Here is a 17,590-nt window from a genome sequence, read left to right on the forward strand (position 1 = left end):
AGATTTTGACTGTAAAATATGTCCAACAAGGGGAGGTGTTGTAGTGCTATAGTGGTAGTGTTGGCCATATTTATCTTGTGATATATATGGTTCATAAGTTGGTACCACACCCACTGCTATTTTTATTTGTTAATGTACCTTTGGTATCTTGTAATGTTCATTCAGTCTCCAGTAAACGTTAGATTTGGACGAAGGTGTTTCATTTCTTATCCGTTTTTACCTCGATGATCCAATGTGATTTGACAAAGGAAACAACATAATATTCATCAATACTATAGAATGCATGTTCTGTAAGGTAGGTTTTTAATGAAGATTTGAAATGCTTAATATCTTTAGATAGCATTTTAATATTTAATGGTAAGTGGTTATAAATCTTACTTCCAGAAAAGAGTACTCCTTTCTGTACAGATGATAGATTTGTAGAAGGCAAGTGTAAATTGTGGTTGTAACGAGTATTAATATCATGAATATCAGAATTAGATATAAAGCAACTTCTGTTCTTGATGACAAAGACAAGTAGTGAGAATATGTATTGAGACTGAAGTGGCAATATTTGTAATTTTTTAAATAATTCACGGCATGAGTCGTATCTACCTGAACTAGTAATAACTCTTATTATTCTTTTTTGAATTTTAAAAATACTGTCACTGAGATAAGAATTACCCCAGAAGACAATACCGTAAGATAGAATAGAGTGTGCATAGGAATGATAGATCGACTTCATTAAGTCTAAAGACATTGCCCTTATTGCATAACAAGCCTTATTTAGTCTTGATGACAGTTCAGTGATATGATCCTTCCATGACATTGTACTATCAATGTTTAATCCCAGGAATTTAGTACAATTAATATTGGTAATCACTGAGTTAGAAGAAATTATTTGCATTTTTATTTCTTTGTGTTTTTTTAATAAGACTTGCAAGAAGTGTGATTTTTTCACAATTCAGTGTTGAAAAGTTGCTATTGAACCAATTAAATGTCTCATTCAAGACTGAACTGACATTTCTTTTAAATTCCTCAGGATTAGTGTTTGATATAATGATGCTGGTATCATCTGCAAATAATACTGGATAAGCCATTTTGTTTATGGTTAGTGGAAAATCATTTATGTAAATGAGAAATAGTAATGGACCCAATATAGAGCCCTGTGGAACTCCATGTTTGACAGGCTCCCATTTGGAAGATACTGTAACGTGTCGGCAGCCCAGAAGAGTAACTTCTATGGAAACGCTAGAATAGACCGTTGCATTGGAAACAACAATTGTCCATTGTAGTTCTAATAGGAGTCTCCATGGTTATAACAAAGGGTTCGTTGCCTAACAGCGGCCAAGGTTATAAAAGCCCAGTTTCTACGAGAAGTCTTCAGTCTTCGTCGAGCCATCTAAGAGGCCAGTCGTGACCGAGCCATCTTGGATGTCAGTCTTGGGATAACCACCAGAATAGATAGTCCAACATCGCCGGGTTATTGTAAGCAGTGATTGTGACACTGCAGACGGGAATGATTGTAAAGTGTGTAAGACGAGCGAAGGAATAAACTCGCTATGCCAAACGACGGCGTGAACTTATTTGTAGCGTGACACACAAAACACGCTACAATACTTTATTAAGCTTAATATCTTTCACTGATACTCTCTGATGTCTGTTTTCTAAATATGATCTCATTAATTTAATTACTATGCCTGAGATCCCATAAAATTCCATTTTTTCCAAAAGTATTGTAACGTGTTTACGTTACTGAGACGCCGTAGAGATGGTTAATTGGGTTTATTTAACAATCTACAAATAACGGCTACAATTAATTATCACACAGTTGCGGGGTTTCACACTTTATAACCCNTCGGTAGATAACGTTTCTCTAAAACCAAATTGTTCCTTTACAAGTATATTATTCTTATTTAAGTGAGAATACAGTCTTTTATAAATTATTTTTTCAATAATTTTGGAAAATGTTGGGAGAAGTGAGATAGGCCTGTAGTTAGAGAATTCCGTTTTATCTCCTTTCTTATATAACGGCTTAACTTCTGAGAATTTTAATCTATTCGGAAATATACCTGTTTGTAAGATAATATTAAATATGTATGTTAAGGGCGATAAGACATAGGGAGTAGTAACTTTCAGAATTCTTGATGATATCTCATCATACCTATGAGAATTCTTAGATTCCAAAGAATGGATTATTTTTTCAATTTCATAAGTGGTAGTGTTTCTGAGTTTCATCGTTGAAAACGACTGTATGAAATTCTGATGTAATAAGATAAGGAATCTTTATTATTAGTGATGGTTTTTCTAGAGACATTTTTGGTAAGTAAATTTTCAGCTACAGATGAAAAGTAAGTATTAAATGCATTTGCTATGGCTAATGGATTACATGATAATTTATCCTTTATTGTCATTGAAGATATATTATTACTATGACTTCTAATATTAGTAATGGTTTTAAGTATGTTCCAAGTGGTTTTGGTCTTATTATTAGATTTTAATAGAAGTTTATTATAATAAAATTTTTTTGCTGCCATAATGACCCTAGCCAAGGTTCGACAATATTTCTTGTAATATTCCTTGAAATTTGGATCATTATTATTTCTGTAAGTTAGATAAAGTTTCCTTTTATTTGCACATGAAATTCTAATACCAGTAGTTAGCCATGGTTTTTGTTTATAAGAGTACTGGGATTTTTTCACAGGAAAACATGAATAGAAGATTCTTAGAAATGTGTTGAGAAAATTATTAAAAATTACATTGACATTGGTTTCAAGAAAAACATCTTCCCAATTTTCATAACTTAACAGACATGTAAACTGACTTATCGAGTAGTTGTTAATGTTTCTCGTATAGGTGGATACATGTTTAGGGACAGGAATGGAGATATTATTTAAGGTAATAGCCTGAGCATCATGGTCTGATAGACCATTAATAACAGGGTGCACGGAATATTCATGCCGATGAGTATTGATATAGATATTATCTATTAAGGTGCAAGAGTTATTAGAGATTCTGGTAGGAAAGTTAATCGTACTGAAGAGATTAAAAGAGGCTAAAAGAGAATCTAAGAGATCTTTCCTAGAACTGTCATTAAGATAGTTTATATTGAGATCACCACATAAAATTAATTCACTTGATGTTTTGTGTACTTTGTTCAGAATTAATTCCAACTGATTTAAAAAGTATGAGAAGTTGCCGGTTGGAGATCTATAAATACAAATAATAGTGAAGTTGTTGGAAGCTACGTTTAACTTCAAAGCACAAATTTCAAGGTCCTTCTCTTTGTTAAATTGGTCTAGATTAATAGTATTAAATTGGATATTCTTATGAACAAGAACACACACACCTCCATGACTGTATGTTTGTCTACAATAGGAAGTACCGACAGTATACTGATTAAAATTTACTTCACTTATTTCATCAGTTCTCAAGTGGTGTTCCGATAAGCAGATAATTTGAGGTGCATTAAGAGATAATGAATTTAAGAATTCATCAACTTTATTAATAATTCCTCGTATATTTTGATGAAGAATTGTTAGTTTATTTTTATTATAATGATCCTGTAATAACCTGTTAGAAGGATGAATATGGTTCTTGTGGACGGATTTAGTGAAGAACCATCAGGTGTCCTGAACAATGACTGTAGGTTACACACAACAGTAGCACCATCATCCTCACAACTAGTTCCATACAGACCTCTGATAGCAAGTGCACTGATGATCTTCAGGGCATCTACAAACTGTCCCTCAGTTGGATTATTGTTCAAACCAGAATACAAACGAATACCTTCAAATGTGTTAGCAAAGTGATCATCAAATAGCTGCTGCCAGGTATTCACCACAACACCCTCCTGAAAGAACATTAAAAAGGAAATTAGTGGGCTTCCTTACATGATGGACTTCTTCAGATTTGAAAATAACAAACTTTACTTGAAAGGGACTGCCATTATAAAGATTTTGTATATTTCATTAAATTATCCCTCATAGCAGTCATCACCACCTTATTTTCTTATAAATCATATTACTGATAGTGTGATCTGCTTTTCAAACATTTTTAATTACCATAAAATTATTTGACATATCCTACATAACTTGTGTATTGATAAGGTTGTATTGTAGCATCCTGTTGCACTCTTCCATTTTATTATAAATCTTATTTTACAGTCTTATGTGAACGATTTATTAACTTTAAGTTTAAAATTTAGAACTTAAAAAGTTGCACATAAAACAGTAAAATAAGATTTATAATAAAATTGTATATTGATGTACAGTTTCATAAATAATGAATGATGACAATGACATTTGTTTGATCACAACTGGGTTCTTGGGACAATTACTTAAAAAATAAGCTCTCATTACTCTCGCTAGCCACTTCTCTCATTACAGAACATAATTCATAGTATAGAGTGCAGTGGTCCTTACCTGTAGCCAATACAGTGTTGTGGCTTGCTGCAATGTGTAGTGAAATCACTTTCCAGGAAATGATTGCTGAACAAATATTTATTGCGCAGCATTCTAGCAGAATCAACAGTGAAGGTTATTCCAACCTTTCCTCCCCATACCGCAGCCCTGTAAAAGTACAACAAATAGTCTCAAAACCTAGAAATAATTCTTCAGTAAACATTACAAACTTGGTACACATTCTAAAATTTTGGGTTATGTTGAATAAATTTAACACAGACATACACTAAACTTAATTTATTCATTGGATTAAGAAACACATAGTAATTACACCATTAATTAAAACAGACATACCGTGCTGGATCACTTGGAAAGCTGAAGAATATGATGCCTTGCTTGCTGGATGACGAGCACCCAGCAGCAGCAGCATATGTTTTCGTTTTCATGTTTATGCTGCAAGAAGCAATACAAAAATTATAACACCATCACTATACTCCTAGAACTCTTTAACATTCTACAGACAATCTTTGGAATGAACCGAAAGTTGCAGAAAATATCATAAAACAAATATCGTTTAGATGACAGGTCGTGATCACATAAAAAATTTTGGGCTTGAAAGAATTCTATATGTTTCTAATTCCATTTGTGGTAGTAAGCATAATATTCACATACACAAATAATATGATTAACATGGAGCTGTAATTTCGTTTGCAAATATCTACTTTCGTTTCGCAACCACATCAAATCAAAATTCGTACTTACCAATTTACATAAAATGCACCACCATAACCGCATATAATTGTGGGTATTCAAATTGGTTTGTTTAGGCTCTCTGATTGGTCGAGACCTGCGTGAGGTTTCTTCCGCCTCTCTTAGAGGCAGTAGTTACCATGTTTCCCTTTCTCCTATTCCAGTTGCCACCCACTGATCCGGACCCAGCCGGCAGACCTCACTACCTGAGTCCTCTGCTTTGGCCAGCGACAACCAGGCGGCTGATGGCTTCATAACGGTTAAGAGGAAAAGGAAGGAAAATCATCCTTCTTCTGTCCCTTCAGGGGTGCCCAACCCTCCGAGGAGAACTAGGACTCCACTTTTTGGTAACAAAAGCGACTCAACTCTGTCAACGATACCCAAGAGAGTAAGAATCAAGGCACATTTGTCCCCTGCTTCTCTCCTGAAGTGACATCAGCTGACGTTGATCAGTCTTTAAAAGTTCAATTGGAGCTAGCTTCCCTAAAATGCACAAAGTTGAAAACAAAATTTAGTTCATATTCCTCATTTCACATTGCTGTTTCGGAAGACGATTTTCATCTAATTAACAATACTGATGTCTAGCCAATTGGTTGTCTAATCACCCCTTATTACGGGCTATTAAATCCAGAGCGGATTTACTCTGCGGAAAAGTCGGCCATGTCTAGGCCCCCTTCCCCTCTGACAGGTGTTCCTTCCCCTGACCTTACAAGCCGCTCTGTTAGTCCTGAAGGAGCCCCGGTGGGGGGCATCGACACACTTGAATAATGGCTAACACTAGCTTCATGAACGCATGTGCTTCAGCCGCGTCACACGCACAACCTGTAACATGTTTTGATATTTATTATCAAAATGTCAGAGGCCTTCGGACCAAGCAGTACGAACTTTACAGTAATTTCTGTTCTACCGATTACAATATTCTCTGTTTGACTGAGACGTGGCTTAATGATTTGTGTTTAGATCATAATCTATTTCCTGACAGTTACACGGTTTTACGCTCCGATCGGGTGTCTGCCAATAAGTCACGTGACGGTGGAGTTCTTACTGCTCTCTCTTCTAGAATTCGCTTTTTAAACGTAGATGTGACTTAGAATCCTATAACGAATGTGTTTGGGTTGAAATTCCCACTGTGGACAATCAAAATTTGCTCATTGGAAACCACTATTTTCCCCCTGATACCAAACCTGAATTCAATGTCAATTATTTTCGCTCTTTAGAAGATAGGCTGGATACCAAAAATTTCGAGTTGTCATGATCGGGGATTTCAACGCTCCTGGTTTCGACTGGAATCATGGTCTGCCAGTTCCTAATTGCCATTATTACTCTAAACTCACAGGTGATGCGAACTACACCTCCACATGTATACTAAACCTGCAACAGTGCATCGACGCTGCTGTCAGCAGCAACTTGCTTGATTTTGGTTTCACAAACTTTAATGACTATAATATTACCTTTCCTGACTCAGGAATAATAAAGCCCTATTCTTATCACCCCCCTATGGTTATTGGTATTAGTCTGCCTCTTGTTAACCCTACTCAGAATTGTGAGTATTCATATCGTAAATATATTGCTGGTGATTATAAGTTATTATATAATATTCTCTCAAATTATGACTGGTCGTGTGTGCGGCTGTCCAAGATGATATGGAGCAATCAATCCCCCGTGGTTTCATAGCCAAGTCTAAATTCACACATTAGTTTTCCAGTTCTTTATAATACTACATTAGGAAAAAGAGCTACTTTTACGGGCGCTTTAAGAAGCATAAATCCACCAGCCTATACGATGCTTTTTCCTTCTATCGTAAACTAGTCAAAGCTACAATAAAGATCGAGAGACTTAGATGGTTGGAGTCTATTAATGCGAACCTTAAGACAGATCCCAAACAATTTTGAAAATTTAGGAAAAAAAGCTCCACTTCTATTCAGCTTATAGTTGATGGTACTCATTTGGTAGACCACTATGAAGTTGCCAACCCATTCGCTGATCACTTTCAGTCAATATATAATAGTTCCTCTCCAGGGGTCTTCCCAGTCCTTTCATCATCATCATCATTGGGATATCTATTTTTATCACCTATTTCTGATTCAGGCATTTTTAAAGCCATTGCACGTCCGAAACCATCCAAATCTGTCGGTCTTGATAACTTCGAAGAATTTGTCATTAACGGTTGTTCTGATATCCTCGCACCTGTCTTGAAGCATATTTTCAATCTTAGTCTCTCTCAACAGTATTTTCCTGCATTATGGAAGCAAGCGGCAGTTGTTCCTATCTTTAAGAAAGGCAATAGTGCATCAGTCAACAACTACAGACCTATTTCTATTCTTCACAATTTTTCTATTTATTTGAATATGTTATCCATTAACATGTTTCACACGACATCAAGTTGAAATTAAATCCCTGCCAGCATGGTTTCACAAAATGTAAATCCACCACCACCAATCTAGTAACGTATCTTGATTTTATTACTCCCCTAGTTGGCTCTCAACGTCAAGTGGATGCCATTTATTTTGACCTAACTTCTGCTTTCGACCTCGTTTCCCACCCTTTGCTTCTTCACAAACCGAGTGCCCTTGGATTTTCTGATGGTTATGTAAACTGGATACGCAGTTACCTAACCAACAGATAATCGCGGGTCCGTATCGGTGAAACCATTTCATCGCCCTTTGAATTATTGTCCGGTGTTCCACAAGGATCTGTTATTGGCTCTCTGCTTTTCAATGTCTACATAAACGACTTGTGTGATTCAATTAAGCACTCCAGGTACCTACTCTTTGCAGATGACATTAAAATTTACCGTGCTATTACCTCTCCTGAAGATTGTAATCTTCTGCAATCTGACGTAGACTGTATACGTAGCGGGTGTGCAGCGAACTATATGAAACTCAACGCTGACAAAACCAAAGTTATAACGTTCTCTAGGAAAACTAACTATTTCATATACGAATACAAACTTCTTCATTTCACTATAACTCGAACATATTCAATCAAAGACCTGTGCGTATACCTTGATTCTAAACTTCATTTTCATGATCATGTTCATTTTATTTTTTCACAGTGTATTAAGATGCTAGGTATAATTCGCAGTATCACATTTAACTATTCAACCCTTGGATGCATGTTCATTTTATATTTTACTTTAGTTAGATCCAATGTTGAATACACTTCAGTAGTTTGGAATTCCATTACGTCAACTGATGCAAACAAACTAGAACGCATTCAGCAAAAATTTACCGCTCTCTGTTTTAAAAGTTTTTTCCTCAAGTAGATTACTGTTACGATATTGCTTTAGAACAATTGAAATTGCACACCTTGCATAAGAGGACATATCATCTTGATGCGCTCTTCCTTATTCAAGTTTATCGTGGTTCTGTACTTTGCCTTTCTGCTTTGGAAATTGTTGGCCTTCGGGTCCCTGCTCTATATATCCGAGACATTCATATGTTCAATGTCTATTATGGTAGTAAAAATTGCCCCTCTGCAAGATGCGCTTCTGCTGCTAATGTTGTCTGTAGGGACGTTGACGTCTTTGGACCAAAAACTCTGTTGATGAAACATATCTTATACTGAACTAATTTAACTATTATTATTATTTTTATTAATTTCATTATTATTATTATTATTAATTAAATATTTATGTTTCATTTCTCACTTCTTAATACACTTAGTTTTATATTAATGAAATTACTATTATTGTTATTATTATTATCATTTATTTTTTGTTTACTTTTCTACATTATTGTGTTTTCCCCAGTGCTTGACTGTAATTTGTCTATGACTTATAATGTGTTTGTCTATAATAAATGCCGGAAGCAGCGTCATCATCAGCAGAAACTTGAAGCACAGAGCAAATGATGCTCGAGATGGTTCAAGTTTGTATAGCAATAGGCGTGACCAGAGTGGTTTGAACGGCTGTTGTACTGCGATGTGGAAAGCAAATGGAAAAACTACCACATTATCACTTTTCCTGGATAATCTCTTTCCAAAAAACAGAGATCCCATGTATGCGAAGGTAGAGGGGCGGATAGAAGTGACCAGAAGACGAGGAAGAAGACGCAAGATGATGCTGGATGACTTGGGGACAGAAGAGGATATTTTTATTTGAAGGAGAAAGCTCTAGATCGCATTAAGTGGAGAAACTGTTTTGGAAGAGACTGTGGACCTGTCGTCTGACAGATTACTGATGAATGAATGAATAATGGAATTACTTCCATCTACACTGTGCTCTGTCTGTAATTGGCCTTGCGGCTGTTGACATGGCACATAAATAATAAAGAATTGAATTGAATTGTTTTCTGGATTAAACTCTTTTACGCCTACATGAAGCTAGTGAATCTGGGGCAGGTTAGCTTATTCAAAGTCGCGACGGTTGGCGACGAGACATTGCTGTGCAATCTTTGATTTGGGTTCTTGATCCCCCTTTATGTCTTGATTATGTATTTTTTGTATATTCTGTGTAGGTATTGTTATGTTGTACATTAAACTTATTATTGTTATCTGAAAAAACCAACGTATCACCGCATATTCTCCGTAATTGCTTGGATACCCCACGAATATCTTGAGGAAATTGTAAAAACAGAAAATAGAGCCAGAAGCGATGGGTTGCTTCTCCCGACTTCACGGCTACAATAAATTAATTGAAAGAATAAGGGGCTAGGTGCCGTTCAAGGTTCTCGCTCAAGCAGAGTTATTCAGAGATAGACTTCACTTTTCACATTGAATACGAAGCTCAAACTTGTTACTAAACAGATGTGCGTGGTGAGTTTCTCGCTCAAGCAGTGTTATCCTCAGATACCCTACCGTTGCACAATGGATAGGAGGCTCAACCTTAGTTACATTATGCAAGAGTCTAGTAAATCCAACTGGCATTCGCAACCCCGTCTGTAGTCACTCATACATGTGACAATATGTAATTCATTTCACAGCGCTGTCAGTAGCTGAAATTATGTAGTATTGAATGATAAAATCATTAAGGAATGATGAATTGGAAGGAATATGGAAGGAAGCGTTCGTTGCCTAGTACTATCCCAACATTTGTGTGAAGCATCTGAGAGAAACCACGAAAAATATTTTGTGATTGTGTCCCGGCCAAAATTCGAACCGAGCACCACATGAGTATAAGTCAGAAATATTGATAACAAGGACCGAGCCAATTTCCTCAGTGAAATGGGAAGGGCATTGACGTGTCACATAATATTTTATGATTCTAAATTATTGTCTGGGTTTCCGTTTATGGGCCATGGAAACTCAGACAATAATTTAGAAACAACATGTATTTCGGAAGTGCACTAAAAATGTTTAGCAACTTATGACGTTAAGATATAATGTGCGAATTACGCCCGTTGATTGGTATTTCTGTACCAGGATACTTGTTAAGATTCACGCCTTATTTATGTCACCAGTTCTTCCACATGGGACTCTTTATCATCAGCTGGTATGACGCCAGCACCCGCAGAAAGGGTTACGCTATCAGTTGCGGGGGCAGTCGAGAGCAGTCATCCTTTCGCAAGTGTGGGATACTGCGTTTCATTCAGAATGTTTACGGAGTACATGTATACAAACGGGAAGCAGGTAGCCTGGCCAGTTGGCAGTTCCGCATGCAGTGAAAGACAATACAACTTAAAGCACTGCTGTTGCGGCGAAGAGGACCACTCCGGCCTGCAAACCCAAAAAAGGGAACACAAACCGTCTATTTCCGTTGTTTTCTTTGCTTATACTTCATAGGCAATCCGAATAGAGTACAGCTGGTCTCTCTATCTCCGGTCTACGTGATTTCCGATATAGGATATTGGTGGGAAAGCCAGTAGGAAAGAGACCACAGGGACGACCAAGTCGTAGGTGGGTGGGTGGACAATTTTAGAATGGATCTTAGAGAGATCAAGGCAGGAATCCGCCACCTTCCCCAGACACGCCAGCAGAAGTTATTTCCAACAGCCTTGAGGGCTCAGGCTTCAACGTCATCAACGTGAGGCAATTGACGACCAATCAAAGAGCACCAAATGGACAGACCTACGTGGAAACCCTAACGCCCTTCCTTCTTACCTTAACAAGAAACGCAAACTCTCGAGAGATATTCAAGATGAATAGCCTTAAGCATATAATTATTAAGGTAGAATCATTGAGAGCTCAAACTGGCCTTACACAGCTCTACAATTGCCAAAACTTTGGCCATGTCCGGGCTAACTTCAAGCAACCCCCAAGATGTCTGTGGTGCGGTGGTGGCCACCTGCATAAGGAAATGCCTCGAAAAGACGAGTACAGAATCTACGCCGAGTTGCTGCAATTGCGCCCTATTAGAAGGAGAGGAACTTCATCAAGCTCCATACCGAGGTTGCAGTATGAGAAAGGAGAACTGAAAGGAGAAGAGCAGAGCGAGCTCCAAAGGCAGCCTCTGGGAGGACGTTCTTCTCTAAGTTCACATCACCAGAGCAATCCTACGCAGACGCACTGTTAGACAATCACCACCAACTGCAGAGAGGGGAAAAGCGTCCGTCAACACGTGCAGCAGTATGTGCCACAACAGGAATTTCAGAACGCAGGTCTGTCAGTACAGGCTTCCAGTTCGTCTAACAGTGACACTATAGCCACTGCAGTGCAGCAGCAGGTGCCACAACAGGAATTTCAGAAAATAGGTCTGTCAGTACAGGCTCCCAGTTCGTCTAGCAGTGACACTGTAGCCATTGTAGTGCATCAGATCATGACAGAGCTCTGTGGAGATATATCACAAGAAGACACAATAATGGCCATTACAAAACTGGTACCTTATTTAATGCAACAAAATGGCTGCTAGAGTTCGTAGACCGCTCAGAGTCATAGTATTTAATGCAAATGTCTCTATGATCTCAGTAAACAGCCACAAGACTTACATACAGATGTGCCTCTTCTCTCAGAGTCTTCTCGAACACCATCAAAGGTTGCATGTAGTTGTTTACAGTGCAAAATGAAGAATTCCAATGACATGCTCTAAGGCCAAGCATATTCATAAGAGACAAACCAACCCTCTCCTCAGAGAGCATGTTACGTAAGGACTACGACCGCAAGTGTTAGGTTCAAAAAAATTATGACCGTGAGTCTCAAGCGGCTTGGCGCCATGATTGATTGGCGGTAAACCGCCAGTCGTAAGGTAATTCTGAGCCTGACTCTCAAGCACAGTTCAGTTGGAAGAGAGCCGCCGTTCAGAGAACGCTTGAACCCGGAAGCAGAGCAATAACTACTGTTAGAAGCCGTTACCAAGAGACGGCTAGTAGAGGCTGTAACAGACACGGAACACTATTCTGTGTGCTCTAGTGAACTATAAAGTATGGAAATTAGCAATGGCGCTACAATTAAATGGAATTAGGAGTTGTGTGCGAAAGTGTTCAATAAATCCAAAAACCAAACCAAAATCCCCCCCGAGCGCCACACTCATACACGTGACAGTATTCAATATCTTCGTGAATGTGTGCACTGAACGCGTTTGCTGCGTTTGCGTTTCTGCCTGCCCTGTTGTTGCAGCAACTCCTGCTATCAGTTCTGTTAGCTTTTAGGCAGGGATAAGATAATATGATACAGGAGAAGACTGCAGAATGATGAGCTTCTTAACTTGTACTCCTCGCCAAATAGCAACAATTTCTACTCTGTAGTGGTATGACCGAGAAAATTTGGGATGGTTGGAATTTTCAAATGATATTTCCACTTTCTCCTTAAAAGGTGAAGAGATCTTGAAGACCGAAATTTGGTTTTCGGCTAGGATGTACCAACTTAAAGACACTATACCAAATATATCAAATGACAACATATAGTAGTAGTACAGCTCGTTGTCGAGAGCGGTCGTGTTTCCAGAGAGTTAATAGAAATGTGTTGCTACCTGGAGGACTATCGAGCTCGTGTGGGCAACTGTGCTGCAAGGACTCCCTGGCGCCATGCCAAGGCCGGGAGGTGAACGGACAAGCAAGAAGCTACATAGGCAACATGCTTCTAGGCGCAGCGACTCTAGCCATAGTATTAGTAATCGGCGGTGTGGAGCAAAACACTGGTCCTGTTGTGGAGGCTGAGAACATTCTACAAGTATTGTGTAGCGGGTGTGAGAGGAACCTGAAATCGGGAACACAGTGCGACACATGTGGACGCTGGTTTCACAACAGCTGTGGCAATGTAAGGGCCCAAATGGCAGAGAGCGGGAAGTGGAGTTGTGAGAGGTGCAGGTGGGGCAGGCTTCGACAACTGGAGGAGAAACTGGAGAATGTAATGAAGCAGATTGAAGAACTTAAACGGAAGAATAGTGCGCTGGAAGATCAGTTACGAGGAGCGGTTGCCAGGGGTGATACGGTGCAGAGACAACAAGATGCTGAGTGCTTAGTGTTGGGTGACTCCATTATACGCAATGTGGAAGCTGAACATATGAGGGTACAGTGTTTTCCGGGGATTAGAACTGAGCAACTGCAGCGAGTCATAGACAACAGAGATCTAGGGGCCCCTGATACTGTCGTAATTCATGTAGGCACTAACGATCTAAGACGACCTGGAAATCTGGATTATGTGATGGGTGATGTATATGCTCTGGTGAAGAAGGCTAAGACTAAGTTTCCTCAAGCCACTTTAGTTCTGAGTGGCGTACTTAGGCGCAGAGACGTGACGTGGCGGAATTTAATTGATACATTTAAGCCCGATATTATAATAGGTACGGAGTCATGGCTCAGAGAGGAAATTAGCAATGCCGAAGTTTTTAGGGACGAGTACACAACTTTCAGGAGAGATAGGAATTCTCGAGGTGGTGGAGTGTTTATTTGTGTAAAGAATTACATTGCTTGGGTGGAACTATGGGTGGACGAGGATTTCGAAATGATTGCAGTTGAAGTGAAAGGCAGAGACCCTAAATGTACATGAGAAATTGTAGGAATCTACAGAGCTCCGAATGAGAATATGCGGGTTATAGAAAGACTGGCAGCCCGAGCCGATTTTTAGGAAATTTTACAAAGCGTAGCATTATTGCAGGAGACTTAAACTTGCCTTACGCCGATTGGAATGGAAACGTGCAATGCACTAGTGGAGGTCAGGGATCTGTAAATAGATTGGTGTGGGAAAGTAGGTACAAGCAGGTAGTAAACAACTCGACACGAGGGGCTGCATTGCTGGATGTATAATTAGTCCGACCGGAAAACCTGTTTACCTCTTGAAGTGTTATACAAGGGATCAGTGACCATTGTGGGGTGTTATTAGAAGTAGAATGGGAAGAAATATACTGTCGAACAGAAGTAGAAAGACTGGTACCGGTGTACCACAAAGCAGATACCATAGGTCTACAAACTTTTCTCCAGGATAAATTTGCAATATGGGCAAGCAATGGTGGATGCGTTGAGGAAGTATGGAATAATTTCAAGAACATAATACTTCAGTGTATCGAAAGATTTATTCCACATAGAATACTCAGAAAAAAATCAGACCCTGACTACTTCAATAACGAAGTGAAAAAATTAAAATTAAAGGTCAGAAAAGCATATAATAGAAGAAAATTAGGGCAACAGTATCGAGAGGAACTGAAACGATTACCCAAGCAGTTGTTATTATTCAAGCAAAATGCGCAGGAGATATTTTTAAGGACTGTATTAAAAAATGAAGGTAACTGCTGGACTGAGTTCTATAAGTATGTAAAAAGACGCAAAGGAAATAGGGGAAATAGGGAAAATATTCCTGCAATAAAAGATGTTAATGGACAACTCGTTACTGATTCCATAGAAAAGGCTAACTTCCTCAACTTATATTATTCTTCCGTATTCAACAGTGAGCGTAGCATCCCGCAAATACAGCACGATATCTCAGGGGAACACGTCGCAGTTAGTACGAAAATTATTAGGAAAAGGTTAGCAGCGATAGGTAAGAACAAATCAGTAGGACCAGACAGCATTTCTGGTGAAATTCTAAAACTGGGTGGGGAAGCCATGATTCCATACCTGGCGCGATTACTGGATGTGACAATTAATAATGCCACTATTCCAGGTGATTGGAAACAGGCCATAGTGGTTCCTGTTTACAAGGGAGGTGATCGATCGCTGGTCTCCAATTATAGACCCGTCAGTTTAACCTCAGTAGTATGCAAGCAAATGGAACACGTTATAGCATCGTACTTGAGGAAAATATGGGATAAAAATGATTGGTTATTTGAGGGTCAGCATGGCTTCAGGCCGGGATATTCATGTGGAAGTCAAGTAATCACGGTCTACCAAGACATTGCAGACTCACAGGATAACGGAAGTAGGATAGACAAAATTGTAATAGATTTTTCGAAGGCCTTCGATTTAGTTTGTCATGATCGTCTGCTTACGAAAATTGCGGCCTCATGAGTGGACTCAAGGGTAGTCATATGGATAAGGGAATTCCTTTTGGGCCGTACGCAGAGAGTCAGAGTAGGAGGGCAGCTATCGAAGGAAGTCAGAACAACGTCAGGAGTACCGCAAGGAAGTGTGCTGGACCCACTATTCTTCCTCGCCTACGTCAATGATATTTGGAGAAATATTGAGTGAACTATTAGGCTATTCGCGGATAATTGTATAATATATAGGAAAATTAAAAATAATAATGATAAGGAAAAGTTGCAGATAGATCTGAACAGACTTGGGAAATGGGCGGTTGAAAATGAGATGAAAATTAATCCAACTAAAAGTAAGGCAGTTTGTTTCACGAGGGCTCGAGTAACGGAGCCACTAAATTATTCGTTAGGGGGCACAGTAATCCCAGAAGCGAGCAGCTGTAAATATCTGGGAATAATTTTACGCAGCGACCTAAGCTGGTCTGATCAAGTTAATTTCACTGTGAAAAGAGCCTGGAAGGCACTTCATTTTACAATGCATATTCTAAAAAGGGAAATAGCAAAACTAAAAGTCTAACATACACATCTTTTGTGCTTCCGATTCTGGAATATGGGGCGGCGTGCTGTGATCCTTACAGGGAGGGACAGATAAATGCGTTAGACCGGGTGCAAAAGAAAGCGGCTAAATTTGCGCACCATAGGAACGAATCGAACTGGAAAACCTTGACAGAGCGCAGAAAGATAGCTCGCATATGTGCTCTCTTCAAAGCATACACGGGAGAACGGGCTTGGAAGGCTATTGGTGGCAGATTAGAAACACCATGCTATCTGAGCAGGGGTGTTCATGGCAAGAAAGTTAGAAGTAGAAAGCAACGGACAGATATCGTGAAATACTCCTTTGTAAATAGAACCATACAGCTCTGGAACTAACTACCTGCAGATGCTTTAGGTACTCTGTCCTGTAAACCAAGCAATTTTAGAGAAAGGGTTAGGAAAGTGATAAGTGAGGCGAAGTGGATTTGGGGTGGAAATAGTTAAAAAGAAAAAAATGCAGTGAAGTGAAGTGAAGTGAAGTGAAGTGAAGTGAAGTGAAGTGAAGTGAAGTAAATGACATTACGCATCCATGACTGTTGGTTTCCTTTTGTTTGTGTTTTGGGGGTTGTATTTTTTTTCTTCTCTCTCTCTCTGTAATTGTTGTACTTGTTAATCGTATTTGGTTTGTATTCATTGTGGTAGGATGTCCTTATTGTTGTGTTTTGTGTATTGTGTTTTGTTTGAACGTGTTGTCACTTAGTGTAATGTGTGTTACTTGTCTGTTGTGTCCTATTGTGTACTACTGCCACCGGGCTAAAACCAAATTGCAGTATAATAAAAATAATAATATAATATATAAAAATATATATTATATACTAAATGCGAATATAATGTAAGTCCCTGGAGGTAATAGGCCTCCGGCAATTAACCAATCAAAATCTTACACACCAGGAAAAGGATGAATCGACTGAACAGTTCAAGCTCCCACAACAGAATGGATCACTCTCGTTCTCTCGTTGGATCTCAGCCGCCCGGAACCAGAAAGGAGCAGAGGAAGGGGGAGATAGTAAACGGGGGAAAGCCCTCTGACGTAACGTTGGCACGGTGTTACATCCTCCCCCTTCCAAATTCACCTATGGGTGGTGACGCTAGGTAGAAGGGAGCTGCTGCTGATTACTGACGGCACAAGCGGTGGGTCGCATACCGATGGTGAATAATATCAGGTGAGCGTAACACACTTACATAAGTCCAGCACTGGGCGTGCTCACAACGATCAACTATTGTAGTCCCACTTGATGCCACAGTCCGCACTCTGTACCAAAAGTGCTAATAGGTGTCCGCTACCACAACTCTAACATACGCGGCACCAACTCTGTCACAGCATACCCAGCAGCACTCGGGTCGCTCACCGGTTTAGTTCAGGCCCACCTGTATACACGACGCTAACTGCCGACTGATGATGTCACTGTGCTACTGAGACAGTAGTACATTATCTCCGCCGGAGAAGATATAGTCCTGCGAATCGCCCCTTCCGGAGATGAATGAGTCCTTTATATTTTTGGCAACGGGTTGGAGGAAAGTAAGTAGGATATAAATGAAAGAAGGGATGGTCCAGTGCAAGCATCCATCTGTTATCACACGT

The 17,590-nt window shown here is 39.3% G+C and overlaps 1 protein-coding gene across 1 annotated transcript; it reads right to left on the reverse strand.

Moving 5' to 3' along the window:
- Window positions 1-2,284: 2,284 nt before the first annotated feature.
- On the reverse strand, window positions 2,285-3,672 carry LOC111874618. Its single transcript, XM_033755526.1, has 3 exons — window positions 3,638-3,672; window positions 2,605-3,552; window positions 2,285-2,570 (listed from the first exon to the last, which is right to left on the reverse strand). The coding sequence occupies exons 1-3, from the start codon at window positions 3,670-3,672 to the stop codon at window positions 2,477-2,479; spliced, it is 1,077 nt and encodes a 358-aa protein (XP_033611417.1). The 3' UTR covers window positions 2,285-2,476.
- Window positions 3,673-17,590: the final 13,918 nt, after the last annotated feature.

This window comes from Cryptotermes secundus, unplaced genomic scaffold (genome assembly GCF_002891405.2).
Source record: "Cryptotermes secundus unplaced genomic scaffold, Csec_1.0 scaffold1815, whole genome shotgun sequence".
Taxonomy (NCBI): domain Eukaryota; kingdom Metazoa; phylum Arthropoda; class Insecta; order Blattodea; family Kalotermitidae; genus Cryptotermes; species Cryptotermes secundus.

Excerpts from the sequence above, each read along its gene's own strand:
- LOC111874618 (XM_033755526.1), bottom strand. The coding sequence starts at position 3,672 with ATGGAACTAGTTGTGAGGATGATGGTGCTACTGTT. Across the intron at positions 3,553-3,637 it reads AGGATGATGGTGCTACTGTT|GTTATTACAGGATCATTATA; the intron begins GTGTGTAACCTA and ends TCCTTCTAACAG. Across the intron at positions 2,571-2,604 it reads ATTTCATGTGCAAATAAAAG|CCAAATTTCAAGGAATATTA; the intron begins GAAACTTTATCT and ends AATAATAATGAT.